Source organism: Pelodiscus sinensis, chromosome 11, assembly GCF_052426305.1.
Source record: "Pelodiscus sinensis isolate ZL-2025 chromosome 11, ASM5242630v1, whole genome shotgun sequence".
In the NCBI taxonomy this organism is placed as follows: Eukaryota; Metazoa; Chordata; order Testudines; family Trionychidae; genus Pelodiscus; species Pelodiscus sinensis.
The window spans coordinates 3672385-3691316 of record NC_143062.1 but is presented as its reverse complement, the minus strand read 5'-3'; the positions used below and the strand labels follow the sequence as shown (position 1 = coordinate 3691316).

The window sequence follows — 18932 nt, the reverse complement described above, 5'->3', positions numbered from 1 at the left end:
GTTTAGTTTGAGTCCATCTCTGATTGAGATGCTGAACTGCATTTCCTATGTATCAAATCACATCATCAAACTATTACAATGGCAGCTATCGATTAGTGTAAGTGAAGTAGTATGAGGAAAAATATTTAAAATTATGTCAAGAACCCTTGAATGTGGTTAGGCTTCTTGGCAGTTGGCCAGCATGATAAACATATAACACAGGCAGGTGAAATATTGTAATGAACTTCAAATGTAGATGAAAAAAACAATTGTTTTGGTTACTGTTTCTCACAATGAGCTCTTACATTCTGCATCCATACTGAGTCAAGGGCCTAATCATCTTTGAAAATGGTACTTAGACTCCTGAGTCACTTAAGCCCTTCTGAAAATTTTATCCAATATCTGTGCAAATATATGGTAAATCTGAACATTTATATGTCATTTTAATTATCTTGCAGCTCTTACGTCAGCATTTTCTTTTAAATGTGCTTCACTTTTCTACAGTTTCCATGAGTCAAGGGATACAAATAACTGATTAAACCATTTATTCATCTTACACAGTAATTAAAAATGTATTTTGGGGGGAATTCTTGTGTTTGAAAATACCGTGTATCATTTTCTCTCTCAAAGATTTATAAAGTCAGGGGATTTGTCAGTGTGAACATATGTTCCCTGTTTCACTCCAGAAAGAAAGGACTCTCTGGTCAGGCAACCTCTATGGTCCGGCATGATTTTAGTTAGCCAGATGTCCACATATCATGGGTACGGCCAAATTTCCCATGATCCTGTAAAGTTTGTTTACAGCCACCACTCCTGGCTCTCAGTGTTCTGTGTTGTTATTTAGCTCTAATTTATCCCTAAATGTCTTCCAATACCCCAGTAATCAGTGGTAGCATCGCTAATGCTACTAGACAATATTGACCTCCAATGGTCCGACAAATTATCTGGTTTGGCACCTGTCAGTCAGGTGCTTCATTCTTTTCAAGATAGATAAACTGCCTGTAAAAACATTGGTATTGACAGCTCTCTTAAAATTCATCATTTTAATGCATTGCAAATCTTTTCCAGTGGAATTTAGTATTTGTGCCAAATTTTTCTTTTCCTGTCGACTATAGAATTTTGGCTCTTTCTAAAGCACAGGTGGCAATAAGCAGCCTGCAGGATGGACACAGTTCATAAGATGGAAGCTACTTCATTCACCTGTGCATCCGCAGGTACAGCTTCGGAGCCACTGGCTGCAGTTCACCATTCCTGGTTAATGGGAGCTGCGGGAAATACTACAGACTGAGACACTACTTCCCACAGCTCCTATTGGCCGGGAACCTCGAACCATATCCAAGGAGAGCTAAAAGCGTCATACCTGCAGTCATGTCCCGCCGACAGGCCACTTATTTCTCATCCTTATAATCTAAAGGGAAACTCAAGCAATATAATGACTTTCTGATGCTAGAAATCAATCAAAAGCATTTGACTTGAAATCTGAGGCTTACTTCTGTATGTTAAAGTAATGGCCCTCATACTAAAATGTTTCAGTCATTTTCTGTCTTCCTACTCTTATAACATTAAATTTCAAAAGCTCAGATTACCCAGAATATCTCCTAATACATAATTCTAAACAAATGTTTCTGTGTTCATGTTTTTCATATTTTTTCCTATTAAAGTTCCAGAATTTGCAATGAGAATTTTCTGAGGTGACCTTTGAATTTGGTATTATTTCTACCTGAACTCAAAGTAGGATAGCAGGCTGGTCAGTCCCTGTGTCTATTCAGGCGGTGGCCTCTGCTGTCTACTAAGACATTTTGTTTTTGTTTTCTGTTTGCTGAGGCTGAGAATGGGGATTAAGTGTATTTAGTATAAGCCAAGAAACTGAAGAATGTTCCAGTTTGTGCACTGGGAAGTAGACTATTAAGAGCTTTATGGTCTCATGTGGGTCAACAAATGGTGGTAATTTGAGGTCAGTTTCAGTTTGGTTTAGATTAGAGCTAGTGTTCTAGAAGTTAAAAAAAATGTTCTGGAGCCTGTTTCTGCTTCCCTATTCCATCTTTCAAAGGCCTGAACCAGTCTTACTCATATGAATTATCTTTGCTCATGTGACCCATTGACTTTAATCCAGGATGGAGCCCATAGAATTCTTTCCCTTGGGGGCTGAGGGTTAAGGGTGTATTTTTTGCTTTGAATTCCTGGACAAATCAGACAGACACTGTATTGTATTAATGGCTAGTGTATTGGTACAACCTGTAGTGGAATAGTGACTTTCTGATACTTTAAAACCTGGGGATATTCAGGAGGTTGCAGGGAGAGTTCAGGTTACTTTCTGAGCTAAAACCCACACAAATTTCACTGAATGAATGGGGTCATTGACTTATTGGAAAGAGACATACTCCATGTACAATTTATAATCTTTTCTAAAAGGCTTCCCTTTCACTTATGTAACTCCTACAGGATTTATAGTGATTGTGTGTCTCAGATTTCTAGATTTAAAAATAGTTGATTTTTTTAAGCATTGAAGCAATACAGAAACATCATTGTTAATTGCTTCTTTCCTAATTTATTTTTCTTTCTTTGCATACATGTTCCCTTCAAATTGTTAAAATTATTTATTTCAGTAAAAATTGCTTTTTATTGTGATCAAGTAAATTTCTGTCTTTATTTTTTGATATTTGTACTGTTTTGTGGTTATAATAAAGGTAGATTTGTAACTCTGGTAAAGTTCCTTATATAGCACAGTTAAATATAGATTTTTTTTTTTAGTAATAAGTAGTGGCAGTTTTTTGCACATTTTTTGTTACTGTTCTTTTAAAACCCCATGGCATAAGGTTGCAAAATGGCAACAGGTTTAACCTACAACAGTGGTCACTAACCAGTATATTGGGATCTATCAGAAGATGTTGGAGCCTCTGACAGGGGATCCTGACTGGCTTGGCTGGGGAGCTCTCAAGTGCTGGCACTTCAGTTGGTCTTCCATCCACTGTCATGCTGCTCCTGTCCTCTGCCTTGGAGCTGCTCCTGCTTGTTGTGAAGGGTGTGGGAGAGAGAAGGGGGGTGCTGATGTTAGAGTGTCCCTCCTCCCACCTCTCCTGTACCCTTTCTCCACAGAGAGAATGGGATGGAGAGAGCTTGGCAATGCAAATCTCTGTCACTCTCACACAGTGTGTGTGTGTGTGTGTGTGTGTGTGTGTGTGTGTGTGTGTGTGTGTGTGTGTGTCATAAGCACGTGCTGTCCTTCCCTCTCACATCCTGACCCAACATGCTTGTTACTACTTTTACTGCTTGCAAATTGGTTATTTTTCATTTTTGACTGGTCTGTGCATTTCATAATTTTCATTTCTCTCTATGCTTAAATGTAATTCTTTGAGTAGTGAGTGCTAAAATGCCGAACCTGTCGTATCTGGAGTCATTATCCCTGTGGGAATTGTGCTCCTGGAGGTGGCTGACATGTCCCTACAGCCCCTGAAAAAGGCAGAGCAGGGGGTCTTTCTAGTGGACACCTGCAGCTCCCATTGATCAGTAACAGAGAACCATGGTCAATAGAAGTTTTGGGGTCAGTGCCTGTAGATGTGGGGCAGCACATGGAGCCGTTGCTGTATATGCCAGCTGCTTTCAGGCAGAGTAGTGCAGAACCAGCACAGAGTAGTGCAGAACCAGCACAGCTCGGGGAGGGAGCTCCAGGCTCGGGAGTGCTGGGTTCAGGTGGAAGGTTGGGGTGCTGAGCAAGCCATGGGCTTGTGGATGTGAGGGTTCTGGAGTTTGGGCTGGATATGTGAGGGACTCAGGGCAAGAAGGTTGTGAGTATGATGGGCTCAGGACACAGATTTGTGATGTATGGACGGTGCAGGAGTGTGGTGGCAGAAGACTGAGGATGTGGGGATGCAGGAGTTTGGGGATGTAAGAGGCTCAGGATGGGGGTTCCAGTGTATGATAGGTTCAGAATTGGGGTCAGGTGGTGCAGGAGTGTTATGATGCTGCAGTGAGATGGGGGTTTGGTCCCAATTGGGGGCTTGTTGGCCAGGCTTCATTTTTAAATAAAATATTATGTCAAACTCAAAAGATTTTAGCATTGTCTTTATTTGAGAGGGGTGAGGAACCTGTTTTGAGTCAAGGGTCACTGACCCACAGAAAAGTGTGATGCAAAAAAACCCCAACAACCCTCCAAAAAACCCCAAGCCTCACTAATGTGGTCCCAAATGTGCTGGTGGAAGCAGGGGACAGAGTGAAAGTGGGTGCTGGGGCTGGGGAGAGGGTGCTGCTGGGTGGAAGGATGCTGGCTTCGGTGGCGGGGTGCTGGGGCAGGCAAGTGACAGGGTGCTGGGGTCAGGGACATGGTCCTGCTGGGCACTAGGGTGACTGGCAGGGTTCTGGGACAAGGAACAGGGTGCTGCTGGGTGCTAGCGTGGATAGCAGGGTGCTGGGACCGGGGCCGGAGCCAGGATGGTGCTGAGTCCTGGGGTGTGAGGCAGGGTGCTCGGGCCAGGTGCTAGGGTGGATGGCAGGGCTGCCAAGGAGTGGGATAGGGATGGGGTGCAGGATCTGGGAGGCGGAAGGGGGCACTGTCTGGGTGGTAGGTAGGGTGCAGAAATAGGCTGGATGTAGGGTGTCTGTCCAGCGGGAGGAAGCAGGAGCAGATTGGGGGGTAGGGTGTCTGGCTACAAGGGAGGGTGCAAGAAGGAGTTGGACCTCTCTGAACTGGTACACTCTGGACCTGACTGGTCCCAGATAAGGGCTTTTTTGGACCAGGGGAGGTCATTTCAGGGCTCCTGGTCGTCGTCCCCCCCCTCCCCCTGGCTTCTTTGCACCTCTATCCCCTGCAACCCAACTGATCTGCCCACCCATGCTGGCTCCCTGCAGCCCCTCACAGCCCAGCTGAGCTGCCCATCTGTTCCATATGCCCTCCCCCATCCACCTCAGCCCAGCTGAGCCCTGCACTGGTTCCCTGCACCTCCCGCTAGCCCCGCAAAACTGCTGAGCCAAGCGCCGAGCCCCTGCACCTGCCCCCCCCCGAGTCTAGCCCCAGGACCTCCCTCCTCCTGCAGCTAAACTGAGCCCTGAGCTCCACACCCCCCCCACCCCGCAGCCCAGCCCAGCTCCCCAAACCTCCCCACTCTGCAACCCAGCTGAGCTCAATTTCCCTGAACCTTCCCCCAAACCATGCAGACCTGCTGAGCCAGCGCTGATTCCCTGTCCCTGCCTCCCTCCCTCCCCTTGGCTGTGTCTACGCTGGCGCGATCTTGTGCCAAAGCGGCCACTGTTGCACAGAAACTTGCTGCCTGTCTACACTGGCCACGTGTTCTTGCGCAAATAAACTGATGTTCTAATGTATGAAATCAGGGTGTCTTGCACCACAACTCTGATGGTCCTGCTCAGGAATAAGCCATTTTGCGCAACTGTTCTTGCGCAAGAGGCCAGTGTAGTAGACAGGCAACATGAATTCCTTGCGCAAGAAAGCCCTATGGCTAAAATGGCCATCAGCACTTTCTCGGGAAAGAGAGTGTCCACACTGCCATAGGTGCTCTTGTGCAAAAGCACAGCTCGCACATGGCAGTGTGGACGTGTTCTTGCACAAGAACTCTTGCGCAAGAAACCGCCAGTGTAGACATAGCCTAAGAGTTTCCTCGCTTGAGCAAAATGAATTTTGTGTTGTGCACCAGTACTGAGTTCATGTGGCTTGTTTGGATGTGCCACTGTGGCATTCAAGTTATTAATAAATATTTTAAAACCTTTACCTTTTCTCTCTGCTGCCATGTCTCCTCCCCTTGCTCCATCAGCTTCCCTGCCTGCTGCCTCCCAACTCCTCACCCTCCTCTGCTGTCCTGACTCCTGCCCTTCTCACTGCCCTCAGCCCTCCTGTGACCTGCCCCCTTCCACCAGCCCTTCTCTCCTCCCTGTGCCCACTCCTCCAGTAGTCCCACTCTGATCATGTGAGCTACCCCTCCTCATCCCCTCTAACACCTCCTTCTACACACCTGCCCTGCGTCTCTCCTCTGGTGCTGGTCCCTCCCCTGCAGGTGTCTGCCCTTCTGCTTCACCCCCAGAATCCCCTGGCACCTGCACCTTCCCTTAGCCCTGCACCCTCCTGTTGCCTCCCCCTTCCCTCACTGCCCCTACCTCCTTTGCCCTCTTTTTCCCTGATGCCCACCCTCTCACCACCCTCTGCCCCCGTTCCCCTCATACCCCTGTGCCCTCACACATGACTTGCTCCATCCCCATCTTTCTCAAGCCCACCCCTTCTTTCAAGCCTTCTCCCAGCACCTCCCCATCCCCCCTCTAGCCCCCAATGCCCTTCCCCTCTCCCCTCCCAGCTTCACTCTGTCCCCCTCCCATGGACACCTCCCCTCCTGCCTGTTAAAAGCATTTGCGGAAAAGAGCGTCTAGATTGGCACGGACGCTTTTCCACAAAAGCACTTTTTGCGGAAAAGCATCCGTGCCAATCTAGATGCACTTTTGTTGAAAAAATGCCCCGATCACCATTTTTTCGATTGGGGCTTTATTGCTCAAAACAAATCTGAGCTGTCTACACTGGCTCTTTTGCGCAAAAGGTTTGCGCAAAAGGACTTTTGCCCGAATGGGAGCAGCATAGTATTTCCGCAAGAAGCGCTGATTTCAGACAGTAGGAAGTCAGTGTTCTTGCGGAAATTCAAGCAGCCAGTGTAGAAGCAGCCTTAAGCTATGTCTACACTACAAGGTTTTTGCACAAAACAGCTGTTATTGCGCAATAACTGGAAGAGCATCCACACCTCAAGTGCGTTTTTGTGAAAAAAAAAATACAGTAAATCCACAGGACAAAGGGCTTTTGCCTGTAGAGTTATTCCTCTCCCCATGAGGAATAACTCCTTTTTGCGCTACAGCTCTTGCGCAAAAAGACGTGTGTGGACGCTCTGCAGGGGTTTCTTACACAGTGTGGGTGCTCTCTTGCTTTTGCAGTGCGCTTTTGAGGTGTGGACGTGCTTTTGCTCAAGAAGGATCTTCCGCAAAAAGCTTCTTGTGCAAAAACCCTGCAGTATAGACAAAGCCTCTATGTGACAAAGTTTATGGTCCTTTCTGTTTTCCTCACTAGGATTTGACTTCCACTTTTTAAATGATGTCTTTTTATCTGTCACTGCTTCTTTTACCTGGTTGTTAAGCTACAGTGGCACTTTGTTGGTTCTCTGTGTTTTTTAATTTGGGGGTATACATTCAAGTTGAGCCTCTATTATGGTATCTTCGAAAAATGTCCATGAAGCTTGCAGAGATTTTACTTTTGTCACTGACCCTTTTACTTTCTGTTTAACCAACGTCCTCATTTTTGTATAGTTCCCCTTTCTGAAAATAAATTCTACAGTGTTGGGTTGCTGAGGTGTTTTTCCTACTTCAGGGATGTTAAATTTTATTGTATTAAGGTCACTATTTCTAAGCGGTCCAGTTATATTTGCCTCTTGAACTCCACTTAGGACTAAATCAAGAATAGCCTCTTCCCTTGTAGGTTCCAGAACCAGCTGCTCCAAGAAGTAGTCATTTAAAAGTTTCAAAAATTTTTATCTCTGCATCCTGTCCTGAGATGACATGTATCCAGTCAATAGGGGGATAGTTAAAATTCCCCCACTATTATTGAGTTTTTTACTTTGATAGCCTCTCTCATCTCCCTTAGCATTTCATAGTCACTATCACTGTTCTGATCAGGTGGTCGATAATATATCCCTACTGCTATATTCTTATTATTGGAGCATGGAATTACTATCCATAGAGATTCTATGGAACATTTTGGTTCATTACTTCATTTGATTCTACATTTTCTTTCACATATAGTGTCACTCCCCCACCAGCTTGACCTGTTCTGTCCTTACAATATATTTTGTACCCTGGTATGACTGTGCCCCATTGATTGTCCTCATTCTACCAAGTTTCTGTGATGCCTGTTATATCAATATCCTCCTTTAAAACTAGGCACTCTAGTTCACCCATTTCACTATTTAGACTTTTAGCATTTATGTAAAAGCACTTCAATAACTTGTCACTATTTATCTGTCTGCCATTTCCTGATGTGTTAGATGCTTTTTCATTTGATTGTGTCTCATCTTCTCTGATCTATACTTCTATTCTCTCCTCCTGACTAGGGCATCTCTATTAATAGAACCTTCCCTAATAGATGTCTCTGTCCGATCCATGAGCGTCTCTGCACTGGTCAGCTTTCCCCCAGTGGGAGCCAGTTCCATCCCTGGGGCAGCCTGTGTGGGCTACCTAGCCCTTCCTGGGGTGGGTGGGACTTGAGCCCAACACCCTGTGCTCCCCAAGCAAATGCCCTGTCCCCTAATCCACCCCACCTTCAGTGGGTCCTTTATCCTGCCTTCCTAATACGGGAGCCAGCTCCAGCCCCCGAGCAGCCTTTGTTGGCTGGGCCTCTGCTCCCAGGGTCAGGGATAGGGGTGGGGGTGCTCAAGCTCACACTCATGTGCTCCTCCAGGCAAATGCCTTATCCCCCTCAAAAACCCACACCACCTCCCTGCCTTCAGAGGAACCCTTATCCTGCCTTCCTAATACAGCAGCCAGCGCCATCCCAGGGGCAGCCTGTGTTGGCTGCCTGGCCAATCCCAGTGTGGGCTGAGGAGAGTGGGGCAGGACATAACCCCACCACCCTGTGCTCTCCAGGTGAGTGCCCCACCACCTAAGCCACTCCAGAACCCACCCCCACCTCCCTACCTTCAGGGCATCCCTTCCCACACTCTGAACCACTTGACCCAAGAGCAGAGGCTGCACCCCTAACCCTCTACCCCAACCTGATGAAAGTGGGGGAAGATGGGGGAGGGATGGACAATGGAAGGAGCAGCGGCAGGGCCTCGGAGAATGGGCACAAAGGAGGCAGGACAAGGGTATTTGGGTTTGAGGTAGATCTTGCATTGCACTTAGATTCAAAAAGCGATCTCATGCTTAAAAAGGTTGGAGACCCCTGATCTTCTCTTTTTAGACAGAGAAGATTCATAAGAGAATGTGCTGTACCGCTGTTGGATTAATGAAATCAAGGATAATTTTGTAACATTACTCTTGTGGTGCTCTGTTGCAGGACTCATAGAACTGAAAATGGAAGGTTGGATATATTATATAACTCTCAGCTGTCTTTCCATCAGCGCCTGTATGCAGACCTGGAAGCGATTTTGTATCATATCCACCTCTGTAAACCTCTTTCTGCTATATCAAAACAACCACTGGTTTATGTCAGGGATATGGTTCCTCAAGCATGTTTCCAAGCCTTGTCCAGGTGAGACCCTTCCTAGATTCATAGTCAAGAAGCCGACAATTGAAGTATCACCAAAGTAGCATGACACAATGTCTGCATCTAGACTGGCAGCTTTTGTGCAAAATCTTGCCGCCTGTCTACAGGCTGCGAGTATTTGCGCAAGAACACTGACTTTGTACTGTACAAAATCAGTGCTTCTTGCACAAATACTCTGATGATCCCAGTCAGGCATAAGCCCTCTTGTGCAAGTATTCTTGCGCAAGAGGGCCAGTGTAGACAGCCAAGTTAATTTCTTGCGCCAGAGAGCCCGACGGCTAAAATGGCCATCGGAGCTTTCTTGCGCAAGAGAGTGTCTACACTGGCACGGATGCTTTTGCGCAAAAGATGTCTTTTGCGCACAAGCATCCGTGCCAGTGTAGACGCTGTCTTGCACAAATACTTTTAACGGAAAATCTTTTCCATTAAAAGTATTTGCGCAAAATCTTGCCAGTCTAGACGCAGCCAATGATTAATGCCTTGGCATTTGCTTGCAGAAAGAAAGCAGCTCAGTGGGCCTGCAAGTGAGTTTTAGGTGTGAGATCAGGTCTGGGAAAGCACAGATGAGCACAATGCAAATGAGGCTTGCAACTCTGGGGATTAGCATGCTGATTTCATCACCATCCACATGCTTCTGCCCCTCGAATAATTTTTGCAATCACATGTACTTTGATGATAACTAACTGCCCCTACCTCCCTTTCTGGACATGAAGTTATTCCTTATGCAATGGGGCAGAAGAGATGGAGGAATGGGGAAAAAAAGGCAATAAAATTATCTTGTGACAGATGCCTGTTCCACCTGAAAGAACAGAGGCTGGAAAAGCATTCATTCTCTATGTAGCTTTCCTACGGATGTATAGGGTAAAGTAATGGAGCAAGGCGGAGGGTAACAAGCCAAGGAAGTCTATAAACGCAGCTCCAGGGTCATCAGAAGAGAGAAGCTTTCAGGAGGCAGAAATCCACATCCAGAGGGGCTGAAGTTTTGATGTTTGCATAATCTTGTTGGGATTTTGTTTTGTTTTGTTTTTTAGTCATAGCTATTCGAGTGGCTCAGTTCAGCAGCATACGGCTCCCACCTACCTGTCAACCCCCACTTGCCTCAAAGTAGTCAAAATGTTAGTTGTGTGTTAGTTAAAAAGCATAATAACCTGGAGAGAAAGAGTGAAGGCATAACTGTAAATATAAATTGTTACTATTGTGTAAAATGTGTAGAGAAAGTAATCATGCAAGATAAGCAAAAGAAAAAATAACCAAAAACCACAAAACCCTCTTGCTTTTGAAAAATAGGAAATAGGTTTAATCCATCTTCTGAAATAAGCAAATCAAATGTTTAGAAGGCTGAAAAGAGAGAGTGGGTACTTTACTCTCTGCTATCAATAGAATGGTTCATTTTGCTTATTTTCTAAACTAAAACCCACCCAGCTTTCACTGAAACAGCCTTTATTACTTCTTTGAGAGGGCTCAGTTTCAAAAGATAAAACTCCTATATTGCTCACTTGGGGTGTGTCTATACAGCAGATCTTAACTCGAAATAAGCTACGCAAATTGAGCTACATCAATTGCGTAGCTTTTTTCAAAATAAATAGGGAGCATCTACAGAGCACTTATTTCAAAATAGAGTGCTCTTCCTCTGACTTCCCTTACGCCTCGTATAATGAGGGTTACAGGAGTCGGAGTAAGAAGTCTTCCAGCTTGGCAGTATTTCAACATTACTTCGAAATAACTGCCTGCTGTGTAGATGAGGACAAAGTTATTTCGAAATAACTAGCGTTATTGGACGTTCTCTTACAGTGCTTATGGGGAAGCTTCACCAAATAAGCATTCAGATTAAATGGCAAAGCTGTTATTTCCAGCTAGAAGAGGAAGAGACCATTGTTAGTGGTTTCTGAGTTTCTTTTTGCATTTCAGTATCTTGCATAAAAGAATGACTTAGATCAGTTGCTTAACTGGGTATCATTTCCAAGGTGGCTGCTATAGTCTTGACTATGGCAGTGTGTCTGTCAGTAGCATATGCCAGACATGGATGCATCAGACTTGTTTAGTGCATGTGTTTGTTTCTTTCTACTGTAAGTGTTCCCAAACTTTTTACCTGCATAACCCCATTTTAAGATTTACTGTTTCCTGAGATGGAATCAAAGCAACATAGCAAACAAAGGTTTTAAGAAATTTACATATTAAGTATATTAGTTAATGCTCTCTAATGTGACACATGGGTTAGTGCAGGGCAACTCAACTTTGGAAGTCTCGGGGGGCCACAGTGATACTCACCGCACATACTGAGGGCCGCAACTTAAGTGGGGTTGCATATACATGCAAATATATGTGCAAATACATGCAAATAGCTTCTTTCACACTGACGGACATGCATACAAAGATTAAGGCAAGACTACACAACACACAGGCCCCATTTAAGTCAGTAAATGCAATATTTACCCAATTTCTACCCATATGACAGCACTTTCAATGAACAATGACAGTCGAGGAATTTAACTGCTAAAATGCATATCAACAGAAGACCATTATATTGAGTACTTTTTTGTTTTGGCTCCCACCTACGGGGTGTGTGTTGAGCCCCAGTAACCCTAAACCATGGGCCACAAATAAACAGGCCTGTGGGCCACATGTTGAGTTGACCCTAGGTGAGTGTGTTGTGACACAGCTTCTTAAAGTCTGGTAGCTTTGAGACAATGCTCATTTAATCTCCAGTGTGATGTCAGCATGGCTCTTGATGGACACACATGCGACGAATCTAGCTTCACCAAAATACATGCTCGCAAATGGTGCATCAATTTCAAAGCAGGTGTGGAAAGCACAAGATATTCATTCTTGACAACAAAACTCTGGGAACATAAGTTGGGCATGTGTTCCTCTCAAGGAGCAATCCTGGGAAATTTCAATGAAGTTTGACGTCAGTTGCTGACAAATCCATGGCATCAGGCTTGCCCTGAAAGTGGTTTGACACCCAATTTGTCATGTTCACTTCAGGGGATGAGGGAGATGCAAGCTGTTTCTCCAGCTGGCTGAGAAGTTCAACCGTCTTCTGTGGTGGAGGCTGGATAAATGTATTGTCAATTAAGAACTTGCAAAGTTGTGGGGAGGATCCATAAATTTGTCTTCACTAGATTATTTTTCCAGAAAACATTTTTCTCCATGAATGCTGTGAAAATGATTCCAGGTTTCTGGAGCAGCAGCTCTGCAGTGCTTTGCCAGGTGTAGCTGAGGGTTCTTCCGTTAGGGATGTAAAGGGTTAACTAGGTGATGTTTACTGGGTAATGAGTGAACCGACAGGGGCAGAGGGCTGTGATGTGGTGGGCTGGCTGGACTTGAGCAGCTCCCAACCCTTGGAGTGGTACAGTGGGCCCTACCATTTACAGAGGGCTGCGCTGGGGGTGCCTCCCCCGCTCATTGTAGGCTATTTGGACCCCAGTTAACTAGTTAAATGATTAAAATTATATCATTTAACTCGTTAACATTTTTAACGGGTACTTACATCCCTACCTCCCGTGGAAATCAGTGTGTGAGAGGCTGGTGAACATGAAACATGGTGGTCAGAGTGGTTTTTGATAGAGCTGCCATTTCTGTGGTAGTGAGGAATGGAGCTGCAGGAAAGTCAATGTGCCTTGTCGCACTCATGGCCATATACTCGGAGAGAGCATCTCAGAGGGATACAAATAAAGTTGAGAGTCGGTTTTGGTGCCACATACAGTACAACCCCTATTTCATATCCTGATTGAGGCATTTATAAAATTGAAAAATCTCAAAATGACAGATTTGGTGAATAAATTAATGTGTTCATTGATGATTTACATAACGAATAGTTACAAAGGTACATTGTGCCTGGTTTTTGTTTGGGAGAACTGCCGCTCAACTTTGTCACCAAATTTCTCAGGCTTTTCAAACCAGTATACGTTCATGAATGTTGACCAAAGGATTGAAGTTATGTTTGACAGCAAAATGACGAGTTCTGAAACAAAAACATTGTGCCTATAACTGGTCCGTCATAAGATCGATGTTCATAAAACTTGAGGTTCTGTATTGTGATCAGATCAGCCAATAGTTCAGTGTCTCATCTCCAGTATTGAAAGTTCTGTTTTTCAGTACACCAGTTGGATGTACTCATTAACCCTGCTTAACGAAATGTTTTGAATCATCAGTATACAAAAGAAAGGTTTATAAAAACCTTTGAGTCATCAAAGCAGTTGTAATTTGTGACATTAAATGTTATCAATGAGGTTTTAAATATTTTGTTCAGAAATCATTAAGGAAAATTGACTCATTGCAGTGGTTTTTACAATTCTGAGTGTTTTGTGTATGAAAATGTTCATCGTAACATTAACATACACTCCTCATCAAGCATATCAGCAAAAGCATGAACAAAACGTTTGTTTCTAGTTTTGACAATACGCTTACTTCTTTCCTTTAATAATTCTTATTACATACACAGAAGGGAAATTGCTGTCTCACTTGCACAGAAAGTAACAGCTATGGTCCATTTGGAAAGAAGACACTTCAATATATTGTGCAAAATGCATGTGACGTATATTGCTTTTGCTTCCTCTGCTCTCCAATGTTTTTTTAAACTGATTTAGTTAAGCTGGTGGAAACCCCTTTGTGCACATCCCTAAAATTGATTTGAACCTGTCTTGTGTCAATTTAGCTTAAGGAATCTTCTTAGGATAAATTGACCCCCAACGTAGCGGTTGATTGGAGGCAGGTTTGAAATTCATTTTAATTAAACTAGTGAAACTTTTTGCAGACAAGGCCTAACAGCAGAAAATGACTCTGAAGAGGCTGTTCCTCCAGCCAGAGCTGCTAGAGAGCATAATGCGCTTCCTTCCTGCTCTCCACTTCCTTGTCCATACCCAGCCCTGGAACTTTTTCTTTTTTTGGGGGGCGGGGGAAATGGGAGATGTTCATTTGGAGCTGGCTTGCTAGGCCAATCCTTAGCTGCTGTCTTAAAATAACTTTAAAGTCCACTGTGCCACACTAGAGGGGGCTGAAGATTTGGCCCTGTCTCACGTTTCACACTCACGTTGACCTGGCTGGTATAGTCAATTTAACTTTTGTTTTTTAAATATTTCATTTCACTATTTTAGTTAAAAATAATTTTATCAAAACCTTGAATTAAAAAAAAACATGTTTAATCAAATTAAAAAAAAAATCACATGCCTGTTTTGTTAAAATATTTGCTATTGAAGAAAAAATCCAGAATACATAACTTTGTTGTTTTAGTTAAATAAAACAATTTAAATGTCTGTCTGGTGATGTTCTCTTAACACAGCATGGCAATAAAATTTGCCAAATATTAATGATTAACCTGTTGAATTGGAGACAGTTCACCGCCCAATGACTTCATAAATATCTGCTTCAATTACCTTTGGCAAATGAAATAATCAATCATTCATTTTCTGATATAGCTGTAAAACTAATCTGAAAAGTTTTCAAAATAATTCACTGTTTAAAAAATGTACCTTCTAAAAATGAAACCTACATCTATCTCTGAGTTGTGAAGAATACGCATTAAGGTTATAACAACCAACAAGAATGCACTTTTATGTAGAAAACCATGATTAAATTGAGTCTTCCTGATTAGTGATTTAAATCATGATTTAAATCAACTTGATTTAAAGCAAATCCACCCTGCTCTGTCTGACACATGCTTGAGCATGTGTGTGCGTGTATACAAAGTGAGTGTGTAGTGCTCATTAATTTTGCAGTTGTACATTTTGAAGAGTAATTCTAGAAATCAAAGGCCAAACCCAGTAAGCAGGTACAATTTCCATGAAGCTCCCTGGGACAAATTCAGCAATGGTGGTGTTATGATGGCATGTGTTATAAGGCAATCAGGAAATGAGTTGTTAAAGATGCACAGTGTTAGCTTTCAGTGGGTGTACAAATGAATGTGGGTCATATACCAAACCATTTAGCAAGAGAATGTTATGGTAGAACTGGGTATTTTTCATGAATAATAGTTTAATGCTTGTTATGTGAGCAAAATAAAACTTGGTACATTTTGTGATAATCTATAGAAGTGTTGTGTCTGCTTGTGTTGCAGGCTGGATTATCTGTGCCGCAGTAAGAAATTAAGAGATGTCATTCAGAGAGGTCTGTTGCCTTCTGCAAAAATGATCACAGTCTTGAGTCAGGAATTTGGGATTCCCCTAACTAAGGAGGATTTGTTTATTCAAAGCCTTCCTTTGCCCTCACTCTCTTCATATGCTTTGCAAAACCCCAGAAGGGTGATCATGAAACAAGGAGCAATGCAGTCTTTATTGGATAACCACAATGAAAAGTACATTCAGCAGAAAAAGGAAAAGGAAGACATGCAGCATTACAAAGACCACATCCAGGTGAGTTGTGTTTGATTAGAACCATCATACCTGAAGCAATCCTAATAGTCATAATAATGCATCACATTGATTCCCCCTGCCACCTCCGAAACTATACTCTTTTAGAGTTGGACACATCATGGTCAAAATCAGCACTGTATTATCTATTGCAGAAGCTCATCAGGGTGGGGGAAAACATAGTGGCTACGTATAGACTGGCATGATTTTCCGCAAATGCTTTTAACGGAAAAGTTAAAAACATACATATGGGAAGTACTTCCCTGTTGAAGTACATAAACTGATCCCAATCTGTAGTCTTTTGTGAAACAAAAGACAGGACTATGCAGCACTTTAAAGACTAACGAGATGGTTTATTAGGTGATGAGCTTTCGTGGGCCTGACAGAAAGGTTTGCTATAGAAAAACAGGAACATGTCTAATAAGAATGTCTACTAATAAGAATTAGCAGACTAATGTCAATTTTCTACTTTTCTGACAAAACAAACATTGTGCAGCCAAGTGCTAACATATTAGCATTTCTTTCTAAGTCAACACAGGATGACAAATCATGTAAGCACAATCAGTGTGAATTTGTGCTAGCACCTGAGGGGTGTAATATTTCCTTAGAGGCCACAAAGGGTCCCAGTATGGCTATCTCAAATAAAGAAAAAGGATATGAGGGTATATTTATATAATGCCAGCAGGGCTTTTTGTGAAGGGCCATGAGGTAAGAACTTCTTGCTTGTGGTGTTAACATAGAGGATTTGTAGAAATAAAACAATGTGCTGTTGGGTTTTATTTCCCTGGTCTTCAAATACACACACTCGGCCATGCAGAAGTTGCTCCAGAGCACCAGCACTTAGAATCCATGTGTATGAGGTCCTGTACTCTGGACACCCACCTCTGAGGAACTGCTGGTGCCCTTACGAGCTTTAATAATTAGAAAAGACAATGCCATCTCAAGCGCTATTAAGATGTCCTCTTTTGGGGTGATAACCAATAGGGGAAGCCCTGGTGGAATATCTGGAATTATAGTTATTTTATCATAAGGATTAAATGTCAGATCACATAAGACAATACTGAGTCAGACTGAAGATCTATCTAGCCAAGTATTCTGTCTTCTGACAATGGCCAATGCCAGGCACCTCAAAGGGAATGAACAGAACCGACAACCCCTCTCCTGTCACCCATTCCCAGATTCTGACAAACAGAGGCTACGGGCACCATTCCTTCCCATCTTGCCCACTGATGGACCTAACTTCAATGATACAATGAATGTATCTAGCTCTTTTTTAAAACCCTGTTATAATTGTGGCCTTCATAATTTCCTCAGGCAAGGACTTCCACAGGTTGACTGTGCAATGTGTGAAGTACTTCCTTTTGTTTTAAACCTGCTACCTGTTAATTTTGTTTGGTATCCCCTAGAGCATGTGTTATGGGAAGGAATAAATAACTTTTCCTTATTTTCTTTCGCCTTACCAGTCATGGTTTTATAGAGCTCTATCATTTCCTCCCTTAGTCATCTCTTTTCCAAACTGAAAAATCACAGTCTCATTAATCTCTCCTCACATGGCAACTGTTCCATACCCCCTTATCATTTTTATTGCCCTTTTCTGAACTTTTTTCAATTCCAAGGTATCTTTTTTTGAGATGAGATGACCACATCTGCATGTAGCATTCAAAAATGTGGATTTATAGAGAGGAAATAAGATGTTCTTTTTCTTATTCTCTATCCCTTTTTTAATGTTTTCCAATTACACTAAGCTGCTGTGCAATTTTTGTTCAGACTAACATCGATGCCGTGTACCTGCTCAGCAGGAAGGTGAAAAAGCCGAAGTTCAGAAGCATCAGGATTTCTCCTGGTGTTGGCAAGTCGGTCTACAACTATAGTACTCAGCATCTCAATTCTGCAGAGTGGGCAAAGATGCAACTTTGTAAGGAGCTGGCAAAGGTGAGAGTGAGATATGTATGTAGTGCAATGTTTTATTGGGCATGACTTACCAAACTTTTGAATCCTGAAAGAGAGATGGCCTCTAAATAGATTGACATAAGCACCTTTCTTATCAAAATAGTGGTTCCCAAACTTTTTATTAAGTTGATCCACCAGCTGCGTTTTATCTTTTTTGTGGGGGAATCATTATTATCTATTCTCTCCCTTTCTGTCAGACACCATTTAAAGTGGGGTGGTGTGGCGCTCTGCCCATCCTCATTTCTAGCCAGGCCTTTCCTCAACCTCTCTTGCTCTCTGTCTCCCAGTCCTGCTCTTGTAAGTGGACAGAAAATTCCAGTAGGGTGCCTGCTTACTCCTCATGAAAGTGGAAGACAATAAAGTACAAAATTGCAATGAAACAAAGCACAACACAGCCTTCCAATCTGTCTCTCCCTGGGAGAGAACTAGCCTCTGCTAGATCCTTTAATGGAGAGGAGGCCTCCCTGAAACAGACTCCAAACCCCACAGATTCTCCTGCTGGCCGAGGAAGCCAAACAATCCAAGTCTTCCCCTACATCAAGGCAAAGTGATGCCTCCTTTTGCAACCCCAGCTGGCCCCTTTCTCTTCACCGTTGGGCTGCATTTGCTACCAGGCCGCTCGTTGACTGTTTGCTTGCTGGCTCTGGTTGGTTCCTTTGTGCTGCTGTTGCTGCATCCTACTTGCCATGCTGCTCTGGCCCAGTGGAAGTGACAGCATGAAGCGGAGTGAGGAGTTCTGGGGGGCAGTGACAGGAAGCCCTCCTGGACCATTCCTGTGACCAGCTGATGGTTTGGGACCCACACTGTGTTCAAAGGTGTGATGGGAGTATAGAATCACATTGAAGATTCTACAAGAATATTACTAATTTGTTAAAAATGTTGCTTTCACACCAATTAATCCCACTTACATCAATGGAATTCCACAGGTTTAAAACTGAGAAGAGAAACTGAGCTACCACACATATGTTCATGCATTTTATAAGTAATATAAAGTGGTTTGAAAAGATGTTACACTTAACTCTACATCATTCAGTGTGTGTGTATATATAATCGAGTATTTATGTAGGTGTGACAACCGGCATAGTTATATAATCTTGTATAGGGTAAATTAGTTAACATAGACTATAAAGCTTATTTTATCCATTAAAGCTCCTTGTGTATTATTTTTTGTTTAATAATAAAGCATATTATATATAATCCTGATTGTTAACCACTGCCTAACTCCTTGGCACTAGCTGAATATATCCCCATGAAGCAGAATTTATGCTAGTACAGGCTGGACCTCACTGGTTTGGCACCCTCGGAATCTGAGTGGTCCCAGGTGAGGGAATGTGCCGAACCAGGGAAGGTCCCCTGCCACCAGCCTCCTCAGCCTGCCACCTCTCCCCTCCGCTAGCTCCTTCAGCCCCACTACC

At 43.3% G+C, this 18932-nt stretch overlaps 1 protein-coding gene across 5 annotated transcripts in view; it reads left to right on the top strand.

Annotated features, from left to right (window-relative positions):
• The window catches only part of CFAP92 (cilia and flagella associated protein 92 (putative)), a 101494-nt gene that overhangs the window by 61931 nt on the left and 20631 nt on the right, over positions 1 to 18932 (top strand). For 4 of the 5 annotated variants that reach the window (XM_075939716.2, XM_075939717.2, XM_089781358.1 and 1 more), the window contains 3 exons: positions 9011 to 9205; positions 15276 to 15570; positions 17335 to 17499. In XM_075939716.2, the coding sequence (XP_075795831.2) occupies positions 9011 to 9205; positions 15276 to 15570; positions 17335 to 17499 (655 nt within the window). The remainder of the gene's footprint in view (positions 1 to 9010; positions 9206 to 15275; positions 15571 to 17334; positions 17500 to 18932) is intronic. The other variant, XM_089781359.1, reaches the window with a different exon arrangement.